The sequence below is a fragment of the Equus caballus genome, chromosome 4 (genome assembly GCF_041296265.1).
Source record: "Equus caballus isolate H_3958 breed thoroughbred chromosome 4, TB-T2T, whole genome shotgun sequence".
NCBI classification, from domain to species: Eukaryota; Metazoa; Chordata; class Mammalia; order Perissodactyla; family Equidae; genus Equus; species Equus caballus.
This window is the reverse complement of record NC_091687.1, coordinates 96,853,659-96,866,873: the sequence shown is the minus strand read 5'-3', so window position 1 is coordinate 96,866,873 and position 13,215 is coordinate 96,853,659. Positions and strand designations below refer to the sequence as shown.

Below are 13,215 nucleotides of genomic sequence, written 5' to 3'. Positions count from 1 at the left end.
CAAGGATTGGAGGCCTGCAAATTAACTGAAAACAGACAGATTAACAGGAGAAAAAATAAGATTTATTTACACAATGGGATGAGGGGAGCGCCCAGTAATGGAAAACTCCTGGAATAGCCAGAAGTAACTTTCTATGTCTCAATTTAACAAAAGGAGGGTTCTTTAGGACTTCATCGGGAGAGTATGGAAGGTTCTATTGGGCTTTTTGATGCTAATAGAAATGGGCAGTCTGTCTCCAAGGCAGCTGAATTAGCAGGAAACTCTTGGAAAAGGGTTAATGGTAGTTGTATTTTCAGGATGCTTTGCTTTAGCAGATCAAGAGAAGGTTAGATAAAATTTCTTTCTGCGTCATCTGTAGCTCATATCTTTTCACTTTAAAACAGTCTTTGTACTAACTCTGGGGGCCGAGTGGATCCCTGCAGAGGGAAAAGGTCTTGTTCAAATATCTAAAGAGAGTAACCTATCTGAAATCTTGGTCTATGTCTAAGCGTGCTCGTCTGTGACTACTTGCTACCCGGGACTAACCGGTGTCCAGGATACCGCTGTTAGCGTTATAGACAGGCAAGAACGTGTCAAGAAGTGGTTTTTCAAAAAGCTTGTGGGAAGGCAAAAAAGAGGGAGAGTAATAATTGCTGTTCTTTAAGAGGGTATGGTGGTGTGGGAGAAAGGGCACGTCGGTCGTGGCCAGATGGACCACGATCTGGGGCCGGGGGCCAGTTTTGGGAATCCTCGGGTAGCGTCCGGGGTCCAGCTTGATGGCTGTGCATGCTTACTCGTTACTTATTCACGTACAGAGTCAAGATAATAATGTCTAACTCGTGGAGTTGCTGTGAAGATTCACTAATATCAAGCGCCCAGCTCGAAGGAAGTGCGCACTCAGGTCTGTCCGTTCCAGGGATGGGTGGGGTGGAGAACTGAGGACTCCTCGAGGGGCTCCCAAGACTCGCGTCATTCGCCACTTTCAGCTGGCTTATAAAAACTCCACCAGCGCCCAGAGATCATTTTTAGTTTCTCTTCTTTCCGAAGAATCCTCACGGTGCTCAGCTGGCGAACCTCGCCCTCGCAGAGCCTGGAACCGAAAGGGAGCTGTCCGGGCGGTCGCGGGCAGATTTGCCCGCGCTCGTTCGCGCTCATTGCATTCGGTTGCCGTCGCGATTGGCTTTAAATCTAACACAGGGCCCGGGTCGGTGAGATCTGGCCTCCACCCAGAGCCGAGTGTGAAACCGAAAGCGCTGGGCTCTGCTAAAGGCGGTGGAGAGTGCGCGCTGGCTCGCCCCGGGCGCGCCCAGCCGGAGCCCCGCCCGCGCCCGCCTCCCCCCCGGGACTCTTGTAAGTTTCGATTCTCCGCAAAGCAGAGTCCGGTGCCGCCGCCAGCCCAGAGCAGCGCGCCATGGCGGACCCGGAGGTGTGCTGCTTCATCACCAAAATCTTGTGCGCCCACGGGGGCCGCATGTCCCTGGACGAGCTACTCAAGAAGATCGCGCTCCCCGAGGCGCAGCTCTGCGAGGTGCTGGAGGCGGCCGGGCCCGACCGCTTCGTGGTGTTGGAGACCGGCGGCAAGGCCGGGGTCACCCGATCGGTGGTGGCCACCACTCGAGCCCGGGTCTGCCGTCGCAAGTTCTGCCAGAGATCCTGCGAAAACCTGCACCTCTGCAAGCTCAACCTGCTGGACCGGTGCCACTATTCGCAGTCGGAGCGGTGAGTGCGCAGAGATGGAGGGGCGGCTCCCTGGGGTCTCGGTCTGGGAGGACTGTCGCGGCGGCTGCTCCGCGAGGGGCGCGCCTTCGCGGGGACCTCGCACCCGACAGCCTCTGCCTCCAGCTCCTCATTTCTCTGCTCTCCTTGGAGAGCCCCTGCTAGACCCGCGCTTCTCTTCTTGGCGGTTCCCTTCCCTCCAACGCCTCCAGACCTTTCCTCGATTATGGCTAACGCGACATTGCCCCGGTGAAGTCTCTGCTTAACTCTCCACCCCAATGAGAATAAAATTCTTTGGGGCAAGCCAGGGCCTAGAGAATTTGGAGGCAGGTTTGGGAACGAAGGAATACGCCTCGACTCTCTGGAATCTTGAGTCTTTCCCTCTGTCACCTTCGTCCCCAGGCGTTTTGCGATCTTCCCAGCACCCCAGCCGAGCTCAGCACCTGGATCCGTCTCCACCGCCTGGAGCCAGGGATCTCTGCTTGGCCGTCCATTCTCCTCATTATCACTTTTCTCATATCTGAAGCTAACCAGCGTCACCTGACCAGAATGGTCCTCTTCAAAGTTACCAATGATGCAGTGTTCTCAGCCGGCTCTCCTCCCCGGTGGTCTGCCTGCGGTGGCCCCAACCGGCGCTTGCAAGCACTTTGAGATAGTGCGGCTTAGTCTCGGGCAGCCGCCTCCATATTTCCACTTGTTCTTTTTTGCCTCCTAGATGTAGGTGTATCCCAAGGTTTGAGTTAGGCCTTTTGACCTGTCTTCCACGTCTCTCCCTAAGAGAGCTCACTCCCTGGGGTTCAGCTGTCACACATACAAAGATGGCTTCCATATGCACATCCGCTGCCCAGACCTTCCTACCGAATCTAGGTCCTTCGTCTCCCAGTGTCTGAGGAGCATCTGTACCTGAATCTCCTGCCAATGCGAATCGAACTCATCTTCTTTGCCCCAGGGCAGGCTCTCTGACCTTCCGTTCAACCCCTTCTTCATCCCTCACAATACCTTAATCACCGAGGCCTTTTATTGAAGTCTCCCATCCCTTCCCCCGTTTCTCCTTCCCATCTCACTTCTGAATGAATGCCTTGTTGAATTAGTGAATGATCTCTGACCACAGCCTTTCTCCCCATCTTTTCTGTACCTATGTACTTCCGCGCAATTATTTTTCTTGATATAGTACTTCACACACTTTGCCCCTCCTTAAAAACTTTAAGTGGTATCCTAGTGTCCCAAATGGTGGTGATCAAACTTTTGATCATGCGCTTGTTAGCAAAAAACTTTAGATTACTCACCCCCAATGTATGTGCAATAAAACATACAAAAAACAGGTAATTTAAATGGATGAGGTAGATGAGATTATTTTTTTAAAGAAATTTATTTGTTTAGGGCAAAAGTATAAAATTTTTAAAGTGCTTGAATATGCTCCGTTATTTAAAAAAATATTTATTAAATATGTTGTGAGGCACCAATCTGAAAGTCTGTTTCTGAGTTTCAGAAGTTATGTGTATAGAGAGAGTCATCTAAATCACAACAGATGAAATCAGGAAGGAGGGGAGGGTGGAGAATAGAAAGAAAAGGAAGGAACATTCTAGCACTGTACTGAATGACAGAGTTGGAAGGCTTTATCTTGTCTGTTCTGTTATGAAAAATTATTCACCAACTAGTACTGGCTTTTAGTTTTAAATACATATGCTTTTTTTTTTTTTTTTAAAGATTTTATTTTTCCTTTTTCTTTCCAAAGCCCCCCGGTACGTAGTTGTATATTTTGAGTCGTGGGTCCTTCCAGTTGTGGCATGTGGGACGCTGTCTCAGCATGACTTGATGAGCGGTGCCATGTCGGCGCCTGTTATCCGAACCGGTGAAACCCTGGGCCTCCCAAGCAGAGCCCGCGAACTTCACTACTTGGCTACGGGCCACCCGGATATGCTTCTTATCTTTTAATTTTTTACTATGAATTTTCAAAATATACTAAAGTAGAGAAATAGAGTCATGATCCTCCCTGTACCCATCATTTCACTTCAACAATTTTCAAGAACCATGGCCAATCTCGTTTCATTTATTTGCTCCTCCCCATCCCTGTCCCCAGCTCCAAAGTGTTATTTTAAACCAAATCCCAGAGATCATTTGCTTCGTAAATACTTAAGTATCTCTAAACGATAAGGACTCTATTTTATTAACATACCCACAGTACAATGATCACATTTTTTTTTTTAAGATTTTATTTTTTCCTTTTTCTCCCCAAAGCACCCCGTACATAGTTTCATATTTTGAGTTGTTGGTCCTTCCAGTTGCACTATGTGGGACGCCGCCTCAGCATGGCTTGATGAGTGGTGCCACGTCGGTGCCCAGAATCTGAACTGGAGAAACCCTGGGCCATCAAAGTTGAGCGTGGGAACTTCACACGGCCTCGGCTGGCCCCTACAATTACAATTTTAATATCATCTTGTAACTAGTAGGTGTTCAAATTTCCCTGAAATTGTCATAATTTGACTTGTGTTTTCAGGAAAAGTCCTACACAGACATAATCTGTAATTGTTTTGGTATGTTACATATCCAATATATTTAGACATTTTGTTTCAGTTTCTTAACACAGTTTTTTGTTTTATGAATTTTATTATGGTGTGGTTTTTTCTGCCTGATTTGAAACATCAAAACCATTTAAACTCATAAATTGGGTTGTTAACCTACACTTTCTATATTTAAAAGAGTAGATATAATACAGAGATAATTTGGTCTGTGCAAGTTTGGATGGATCCTTTGGGGGAATTCATTAAACTCTTTTTTTTTTTTAGTGAGGTGATAAGTTCTTCTTACATTTATTGATCTAGTCATATTTTTTATTTCCTTTTACGTCTCTTTTGAATTTGAGAATTACAGATTTTTATTCCATTAATGTACATTGTGTCCTCATAATAAGGACCTTTGGGAGAATTTTTTTTTTGCCTCAAAGCCTAGAAAATGTTTTTTTCTCCAGGTATGTTTTAAAAATCTTCTCCCCTTGCAGCAACTTATAAAACCTTCTCTTCTAAAACTTGACATGTGGGAATGTAAGGACTTGCTTTGTAGATAACAGGTTCATGGGATCTGTTGATCAATTGATACCCATGTTGAGATTACCATTCAGTCTGATAAACTATTCTCTGCCTGAGGACAGTTTGCGTGCTGGACTTAGAAAATTTCTTCTATAGTGCTATTATCCATAGATAGGATTTCTCTTACTTATTCTGTAGTTACCATCTTTTCTCTTACATTACTTTTAGCTATATATTTTAGTCAACAGCAGGGCTTGCTTCAGTGTTGCATAATTATTTGTTTTGATGTATCACTTTGGATATTCCTGTTTGTTTTACCGAAATATATGCCCACAGGTGGAGTTGTAACCCCAGTTCTGACAGAAATAATAGCTACCATTTATTGAACAAATAACTACGTACCAAGCACTATGACAAGCACTTTAGAGACAGTATCCTAGTCAGTCTTTCCCAGGATTCTTGAGGTAGGTATTGTAAGTCCCAACTTACTGTTAGGAAACAGGCCTAGAGCTGTTTAGAAATTTCCTGAGGGTCACATAGCAGATAGCTTTCAGAGTAAGGGTAGAACCCAGATCTGCAGACTTCCTAACTAGTCCTTGTGTAGTCACGTAGCTGTATGAAACTCGATCTTTCATAATTCAAGTTATTTTTCGCGAGCATGATTTCTAGTTAACCGTTTAAAACAGGCTTGTCTGAGTGTCTTCAACTAGCTTTGTGGTTTCTGCCAATGTGGGTGTTTCCTCTGGGCTTCCTGTTTGTATGCCTTTCTCTTTTGCTTAATTGAAACTTTGGGTGGGGGTGGGTAGGTGCGGAGAGGATTAGTTGACTATTTCATAAATTGAAAAAGAAATACGCCAAAATGCAAAGAATAATATAATAAACATAAGAATATATAGATTCTGATTATGTAACAAAAGTTATATTATATAAAAGAATATATGGTATAATAAGCTTATAATTCACCTCCCAGAATAAATATTTACATTTTTCATTTTGCTTCTTATCTTTTAAAATAAATAAAACCCACAAAAGGCCTAAGGGTATTATTTTTTTCTCTTCCCTAGTGTCCTTCCCTTCTCTCTCTAAAAGCAACCTCAGTCATGATTTTGGTGTGTATCCTGTCCTTCCATGATTTTATAATTTCCTTGTATGTATATTTGTATCCATATACAAAATGTAGTATTGTTTTATGTGATTTAGAATTTCTACTCAACGTTATGTTTTGGAGATCTACTCCTGCTGTCATAAGGATCTAGTTTATTAATTTTAACAGCTGTATAGTATTTCATCATCTGATTAATACCACAATTCAGAACCTATCCCCTCAATAATGGGCATTTGTGACATTTCCAGTTTTTTGTTACAACAAACCATGCTGCCAAGAATATACATGTCTCTTGGTGCTCATGGCAAGAACTTCTCCAGTGTAGACCATTAGGAAATGGAATTACTAGGTTGAATGTTTGCACAGCTTCCACTATTCCAAATTCTGACAGGTTAGTGTTAAAGGTGGTTGTAACAATTTACACCTCCATGTTTGAGAGTCCCGGTTTCCCCATTTTATGGCCAACTGGCACTTGGCATTACAGGACTGTTTTGATTTATGCCACCACTATGAAGGGTATAAAGTAGTATCTTATTATTTTAATTTTAAAAGAATTTTCTCATGAAAGTTCTTTTTTTTTAAAGATTTTATTTTTCCTTTTTCTCCCCGAAGTCCCCCGGTACGTAGTTGTATATTTTTAGTTGTGGGTCCTTCTAGTTGTGGCATGTGGGATGCCGCCTCAGCATGGCTTGATGAGCGGTGCCATGTCTGTGCCCAGGATCCCAACCAGGGAAACCCTGGGCCACTGAAGTGGAGCGTGCCAGCTTAACCACTCAGCCACAGGGCCAGCCCCTAAAGTTCTTATTATGTGATATTTAAGTCTTATGAAAATATATAAAGCATGCAATGAATATGTGTGTACCCACAAATCGGTTTCAGAAATAGGATATCAACAATCCCTCCGGAATCCCTCTGGAATTCTCTTCCTTGATCATCTTCCCCATCATAGAGGTGATAACTAGAGAAAAACACTGTTCTTTTTTTCTCTCCAGCTTTATTAAGGTATGATTGACTAAGAAACATTGTATATATTTAAGATATACCACATGATATTTTGATATATGTATACATTGTGAAACGACTCCCTCAATCGAGCTAATTAACCTATCCATCACTCTCTTTACCCCCCCTTTATGATAAGAACACTTAAGATCTACTCTCTTAGCAAATTTCAAGTATACACTACATTTTTATAAACTATAGTCATCATGCTGTACCTTAGATCTCCAGAACTTATTCATCTTATACTTGAAAGTTCATACCCTTTGACCAACATCTCCTCATTTCCTGCCCTGTCAGTTGCAGGCAACCGCCATTCTACCCTCTTTTTCTATGAGTGACTATTTGATAGAGTCCACGTATAAGTGAGATCATGCAGTGTTTGTCTTTCTGTGTCTGGCTGATTTTGCTTAGGACAATGTCTTTTAGGTTCATATGTGATGTCATGTGAAATGGCAAGATTTCCTTCTTTTTATGGCTGAATAATATTCCATTGTATTCTCATATATATGTGTGTGTGTATATACATATATATAGACCTCATTTTCTTTATCCATTCACCTGTATCAACAGATGACACTTAGGTTGCTTCCACATCTGGGCTATGGTGGATAACGCTGCGTTGAACATGAGAGTGCAGGTGTCTCTTTGAGATACTGATTGTATTTCCTTTGGATATGTACCCAGAAGTGGGATTGCTGGATCATGTGGTAGTTCTAATTTTAATTTTTCAAGGACCCTCCATACTGTTTTCCATAATGGCTATACCAGTTTACAGTCCCACCAACACTGTTCTGCTTGTGAGGTTTATTTTTGTCATACATTTATTATTTTTTCAAATATGTGTGTATTTCTAAGCAGTAGTTAGGATTGTTTTGCCTCTTTTCAAGCCTATAAATTTCATCAATACTAAGTGTGCAAATACTTGCTTTATTCGCTCTTGTTTGTGTAGCAGGATGTTTCTGAGACTCACCCCTAAGATACAGAGCCTTATTTCTGTAACACCTCAAGACCTGGGCAAGATAGGCTTCTGTCCTGGGCCCTCTGCTTTACAGGTCCTAGTTTGGGCCTCCTCCAGTTGTGTCCCTACGGTTTTTTTTTTTTCCCTAAGGAAGATTTGCTCTGAGCTAACATCTGTGCCAGTCTTCCTCTGTTTTGTATGCGGAATGCCACCACAGCATGGCTGATGAGTGGTGTAGGTCCACACCTGGGATCCCAACCTGTGAACCTGGGCCGCTGAAGTGGAGCATACAAACTTAACCACTATGCCCCCAGGCCAGCCCCTGTATCCCTACTTTCTGAGGAGTCTGTGGAGCCAAGGAATCATACTCCTCTAGAGCCTGTGGCCCCCACTCTCATTCTAGACCATGCTCTTGGTTCCTGGGACACTGGAATTCCCAAGCCCACTTCCAGAGCCTGAGTGGGCTTCTTCCCCAGGTCTTCCTACATGTGGGAGGAATTTGGATGTACAGGCTGACGTGTCCACTGCCTCTGTGTGGCAGCACTAGCGGTGTGGGACAGAGCCTGGGGTGGGAAGAGAAGTGGTAGGCCAAAGTTGGGAGCCAAGGCTGACTTTCTTCATTCTGCTGTATCCTATCATAGAACTCTCAGGAGTCTGAGAATTCCAAATTCCATCTTGGCCTTCCAGGTTGTTGTGAAAGTACGTTTGTCAAGATAGAAAGGTAGAACACATTTTCTTGAACCACTTCTTAGCTTGATTAATTGCTTTTAAGTATTTAGACACTCGGTGCCTGGGCCTCCGTTTTCTCTTGCCCCGAGCCCCATCTGTTTTAGAAGAGGGGCTGCTCTAGGTCATTCAAATGGATAGTTTTCTTTTGTATGAAGGTACACAATTTATATATCGATTTTTGTTTTATTAAAAGATAGAGTGTTTTCAATATTTTACTATTACAGACCATGACGCATTGAACATTTTGGTACATGTTTCCCTGTGTGCACGTGCAGGAGTTTCCGAAGTATCTAGGAGTGGAACCCCCACACTGAAGGTTTGTGAGATAACCCCAAATTGTTTTCCAAGTGTGTATTCCCAGATTTACTCTCACCAGAAGAATATGAGTATTCCCTTGCTTCATATCCTTGCCAATTGATATCATCAGCCTTTAAAAATCTGTGCCAATACAAGGAGTGTGAAATTGTACCCCGTGTGGTTTTAATTCCTTATGTATTCTGGGCCTCTAGCCCTTTTAAGCCATAATGCTCATTTTTTAAGTTTGTCGTACTTCATGTCTAATTCCTAGTAGTTGCTTCTTATTTGCATTTTGTTTTTTTTTGGTCATCTTAGCACTCTCTTTTTGTCTGTAATGGCCTTTATTTTATTTTATTTTTTGCCGTTTTAAAGTGTGCAGTTCAGTGGCGATAAGTACATTCACAATGTGCAACCGTCACCACTATTTAGTTCCAGAACAGTTTTATCACCTCAAAAAGAAACTCACACCCAGCCACCGTCACTCCTCATTCTCCCCTCTCCCCAGCCCCTGGCAACCTCTAATCTGCTTTCTGTCTCAGTGGATTTGCCCATTCTCGATGTTTCCTATAAACAGAATCGTATAATCTTTGTCTCATTGCGTCTGGCTTCTTTCACTCAGCATGATGTCTCAAGGTTCACTTTTTACTTTTGCGTGTGACATGTCATTTGTGTGGGTGTATCTACCCAGGAGGAGTCTTCCTGGAAGCTCCTTCTGTCAGTAACTGTGCTCTGTCCATGGAGTCTCCTTGTCAGGCTGATTGCTTTGGAGACACGCCATTTTCTGCAACATCGTGGCATAAAAGGGTGTGTACCCAATAAGAATCATTTGGGAATTTTTGTTCTCTTTTCAGATTTGCTTCATGTTTATTTTAATTTGACTTTCAATTTCTGTGGGCTTTCTGCAGAAATTAAGCTAAGAAACAACATTATAAGGGATACTGTGAATTGTGATAAAATCTTAAATAAGTGACAAGCATTTGATAACAGGGTATTTTCTATTTTTCACATCGTATAGAGATGGCAGAATTAAACATTTAAAATAAGTGTAGATTTGTCTTCCTTCCATAAAAGGGTTCTAATTTGCTTACTGCTCCTGACCTCATTTACTTCCAAGCAGGGATCTATGATCTTTACCTACAGGCTACTTTGGAATTGGCAAGGCCCCAGGATGGGGGTGGAAACAAGCAAAAGAATCCAGAAGGACCTAGGATTTCAGGCCCAGTGAGAAGTCAGTTTAACCAGGTTTTGGAGCAGAGGAGCTAGACTCAGGGTGGGAGGCACGAGTGGAGACCCATTTCATCATCTCTTAACACCTCCCCACTGAGGAGAGATTTCAATCCGTTTCAGACCAACTCAGAGTATCAGGTTAAGAGAAGTCCCCTAGGGAAGTAGTTACCAAACATTTTCATTCCTCACTCCCGTCAATAGAGAACACTTTAAGCATGTACTCCTATTATGTGTATATTTATTTAAAAATCATACACACAATGTGTAACTCTTAATTTGTATGTTAAATATTTCCTAACTTTTTACCTTTAAAAAAAAACCCTTTAAAATCAACTTTATTGACGTATGAGTTACGTGCAATAAAATGTACCCATTTAAAATGTACAATTTGAAGACTCTTCTCAAATGGGTACGCTCCTGTAACCATCAACATGATTAAGATAGAGAAAATTTGGGGGCCGGCCCCGTGGTGCAGCAGTGAAGTGGGCACGTTCCGCTTTGGTAGCCCGGGGTTCACTAGTTCGGATCCCGGGTGTGAACATGGTACTGCTTGGCAAGCCATGCTGTGGTAGGCGTCCCAGATATAAAGTAGAGGAAGATGGGCATGGATGTTAGCTCAGGGACAGTCTTCCTCAGCAAAAAGAGTGGGATTGGTAGCAGATGTTAGCTCAGGGCTAATCTTCCTCAAAAAAAAAAAAAGAAATAAATGCATTATCTCATTTAAAAGAAAAAAATTTTCCATTAGTACTGAAGGTTCTTTTGTGCCTCTTCTAAGTTAACCATTTAATCCTTCCTACTCCTCTACTCTTTTCAGCCCAGGCAATCATTTTTTACCTTTTTAGATAAAAAATAAATATAAAGAGTTGTAACATTTTTTCCCTGCACCCTGATGGATCACCCTTGGGTACCCAGCTTCGGAATATATCTGAATTATTTCAATGGCTATCTGAATCACTTGGGGGGAATGTATTAAAATGCAGATTCCCAAGTCTCACTCGGTACAGCTATAGACTACACACAGATCCTTGGCCCCCCCACCCCTCCCATCCTCAGCGGGCCTGGTCCCTTCCTGTTGCCCTCTGCGGCCCCGAGTCTCGCAGCCTACCTGATACAGTCCTCTCCCCAGGCTGAGGCCTGCAGCCGCCTGCACCTTGGGCTCACCATGTGGCAGCAGGCAGCTGGATTTCTCTTCTTTGGGCCTAGTGAGTTCTGGGTCTTTCAGTTGTGGTTAAAGCAGGTCCGTTTCTTCAGCTCCTCTCTGCCCCCAGCTGCTCCTTACTCTGCTTCTGTGCTCTCCTCTGATCTCCTGTGATTCTCCCCCATCTCACTAGGGGGCTCCAGATTCGGCAAACCACCCTGCCCTCTAGTAACATGGCAATTGAATCTTGAACATTAGAAGTACAAACAACAGGAGTCTCATGGCTTTAAAATAATACTTCGTTAGCGTTGTTTTTGATTGATGACATTTTATTTTTTAGATAAATGTTCTCTAGATTTTATCTTTCACACATCCGGGTTCCTTTTTCACCTGTCTTATATCATGGTGAGCTATTTCCTGTTTTCTGTGAAAATCAACTATTTCTTTGTTTTGATCACCGCCCCCCCAAGCCCCGCCCTCCCCAACCCCGTCGAGGTGTTGGAGAGCAGAGGGAATGAGGAGGAGAAGGGTAGGAATATTCTGATACAAATTACTGTCAAAAAATAAGACTCTCCCTTACATTATTATCTTTTTCTCGCTGGTCTGCTTGTTGAGGTCAGAGCTGGCCCTGTGTTTACCGACGTGCGAAGTGCAAGAGCTCAGAGGTGAACATCTCATTCAGGAAACTAATTTAGAAACTAATCTGACAAGCCCAACCAGCAGATCTCAGCCCTGACTGCACATTCGAATTACCTGGGGTCCCACCTCCTGTCAAATCAAATCAGTCTCCAAGGGTGTGGTCCAGGCTTAGGTATTTCCAAATACTCCTCAGTTGATTATCCTGTGTAGCCAAGGATGAGAAGCACTCTGCAGGCTAGGCCTCATCGGTGGTGGGGGGAGGATTTATTGCCAGGGTTAAAATAACATTTTGTTCTGTAGCTGGGAGAGAAAAGTGAAAAGGTCATTTGTTTTTAGTCTTTTGGCCTGAGATTCTTGAAAGAGAGACAATTTTGCCTCTTTCAAGGCCATCTTTGCTTTTTTTTTAAAAAAAAATTATCATATCCTCTCCCAACTCACACTGTTTGAAGTTTATCTGCTCCAAGTGCAGGCAGCATTCTGCAAATGCTTGTTTTTCCCTGGGCCCTTCATAATAGCTTCTCAGCGAGCTCTTTCTGTGCCAGGAGGTGGGGAGACCCTGCGGGTACGAACCAACTTCTGTGGGATCCATTGTCCTTTGTTGGAGGAAGAAACCTTGAGCCACGATACTCCAAGTGTACTCATTAGACCAGCAGCATCAGCGTCACCTGGGAGCTTGTTAGAAATGCAACTTCTCGGCCCCCACCCCAGACCTGTTGATCAGAAACTCTGGGGGTGGGGCCCCAGCAATCTGTGTTCTAACAAACTCTCTAAACGATTCTAATGCCCACTAAAACTTTGAGACTCACCCAGTAGGTCTGGGATGGAGCCTGAGAATTTGCATTTCTGACAGCCTCCCAAGAGATGCTGACAGTGCTGGTCCGGGGACCTCACTTTGAGAACCACTGGCTTAGAGAAGCCCAAGAAGCCATGGGGGGCTTTCACACTATTTCCTGGTGTAAGCCTCCCAACCAATATTAGGGACCTGGAGCTGGGGCAGAGTGATCATAAGAAAGTGGGAAGGAAGCTCCTGTCACCTTAAACCGAAACACGACCTCCATTGAGCCCTAACCAGGATCAGTGCTGCTGAACTTGTCTCCTCAAGGCCCATCGGAAGAAATAGTTTGTATCATTTGTGTCCCTGCGACACCCTTTATATGATTTATATGCATTCTCTCTTCTTATACTCTGCTCTCAATTTTCCATTTAGTCCAGGGGAACAGTGGCCTAAATAATCCAGAGTGCCTTTTTCTTTCTTTCTGATTTGGAAAAGTTTCAGATACGTCTATTTTTGTTTGCTTTTTGGGATCTGGGTTCAGTTACCAGGTCTTCCTCTTATTTGAGTCACCTTTGATTTCTCATTTTATCCCACCTCAGTTTCCCAAAGTGAAAAGTAAACTGT

General features: G+C 43.5%; 1 protein-coding gene across 2 annotated transcripts in view; it reads left to right on the top strand.

Annotated features, from left to right (window-relative positions):
* Positions 1-721: 721 nt before the first annotated feature.
* Positions 722-13,215, top strand: part of ZC3HAV1 (zinc finger CCCH-type containing, antiviral 1) — a 57,127-nt gene continuing 44,633 nt past the window's right edge. The window contains exon 1 of one of the 2 annotated variants that reach the window (XM_005609440.4): positions 722-1,698. In XM_005609440.4, the coding sequence (XP_005609497.2) occupies positions 1,391-1,698 (308 nt within the window). In that variant the 5' untranslated portion in view covers positions 722-1,390. The remainder of the gene's footprint in view (positions 1,699-13,215) is intronic. The other variant, XM_070265943.1, reaches the window with a different exon arrangement.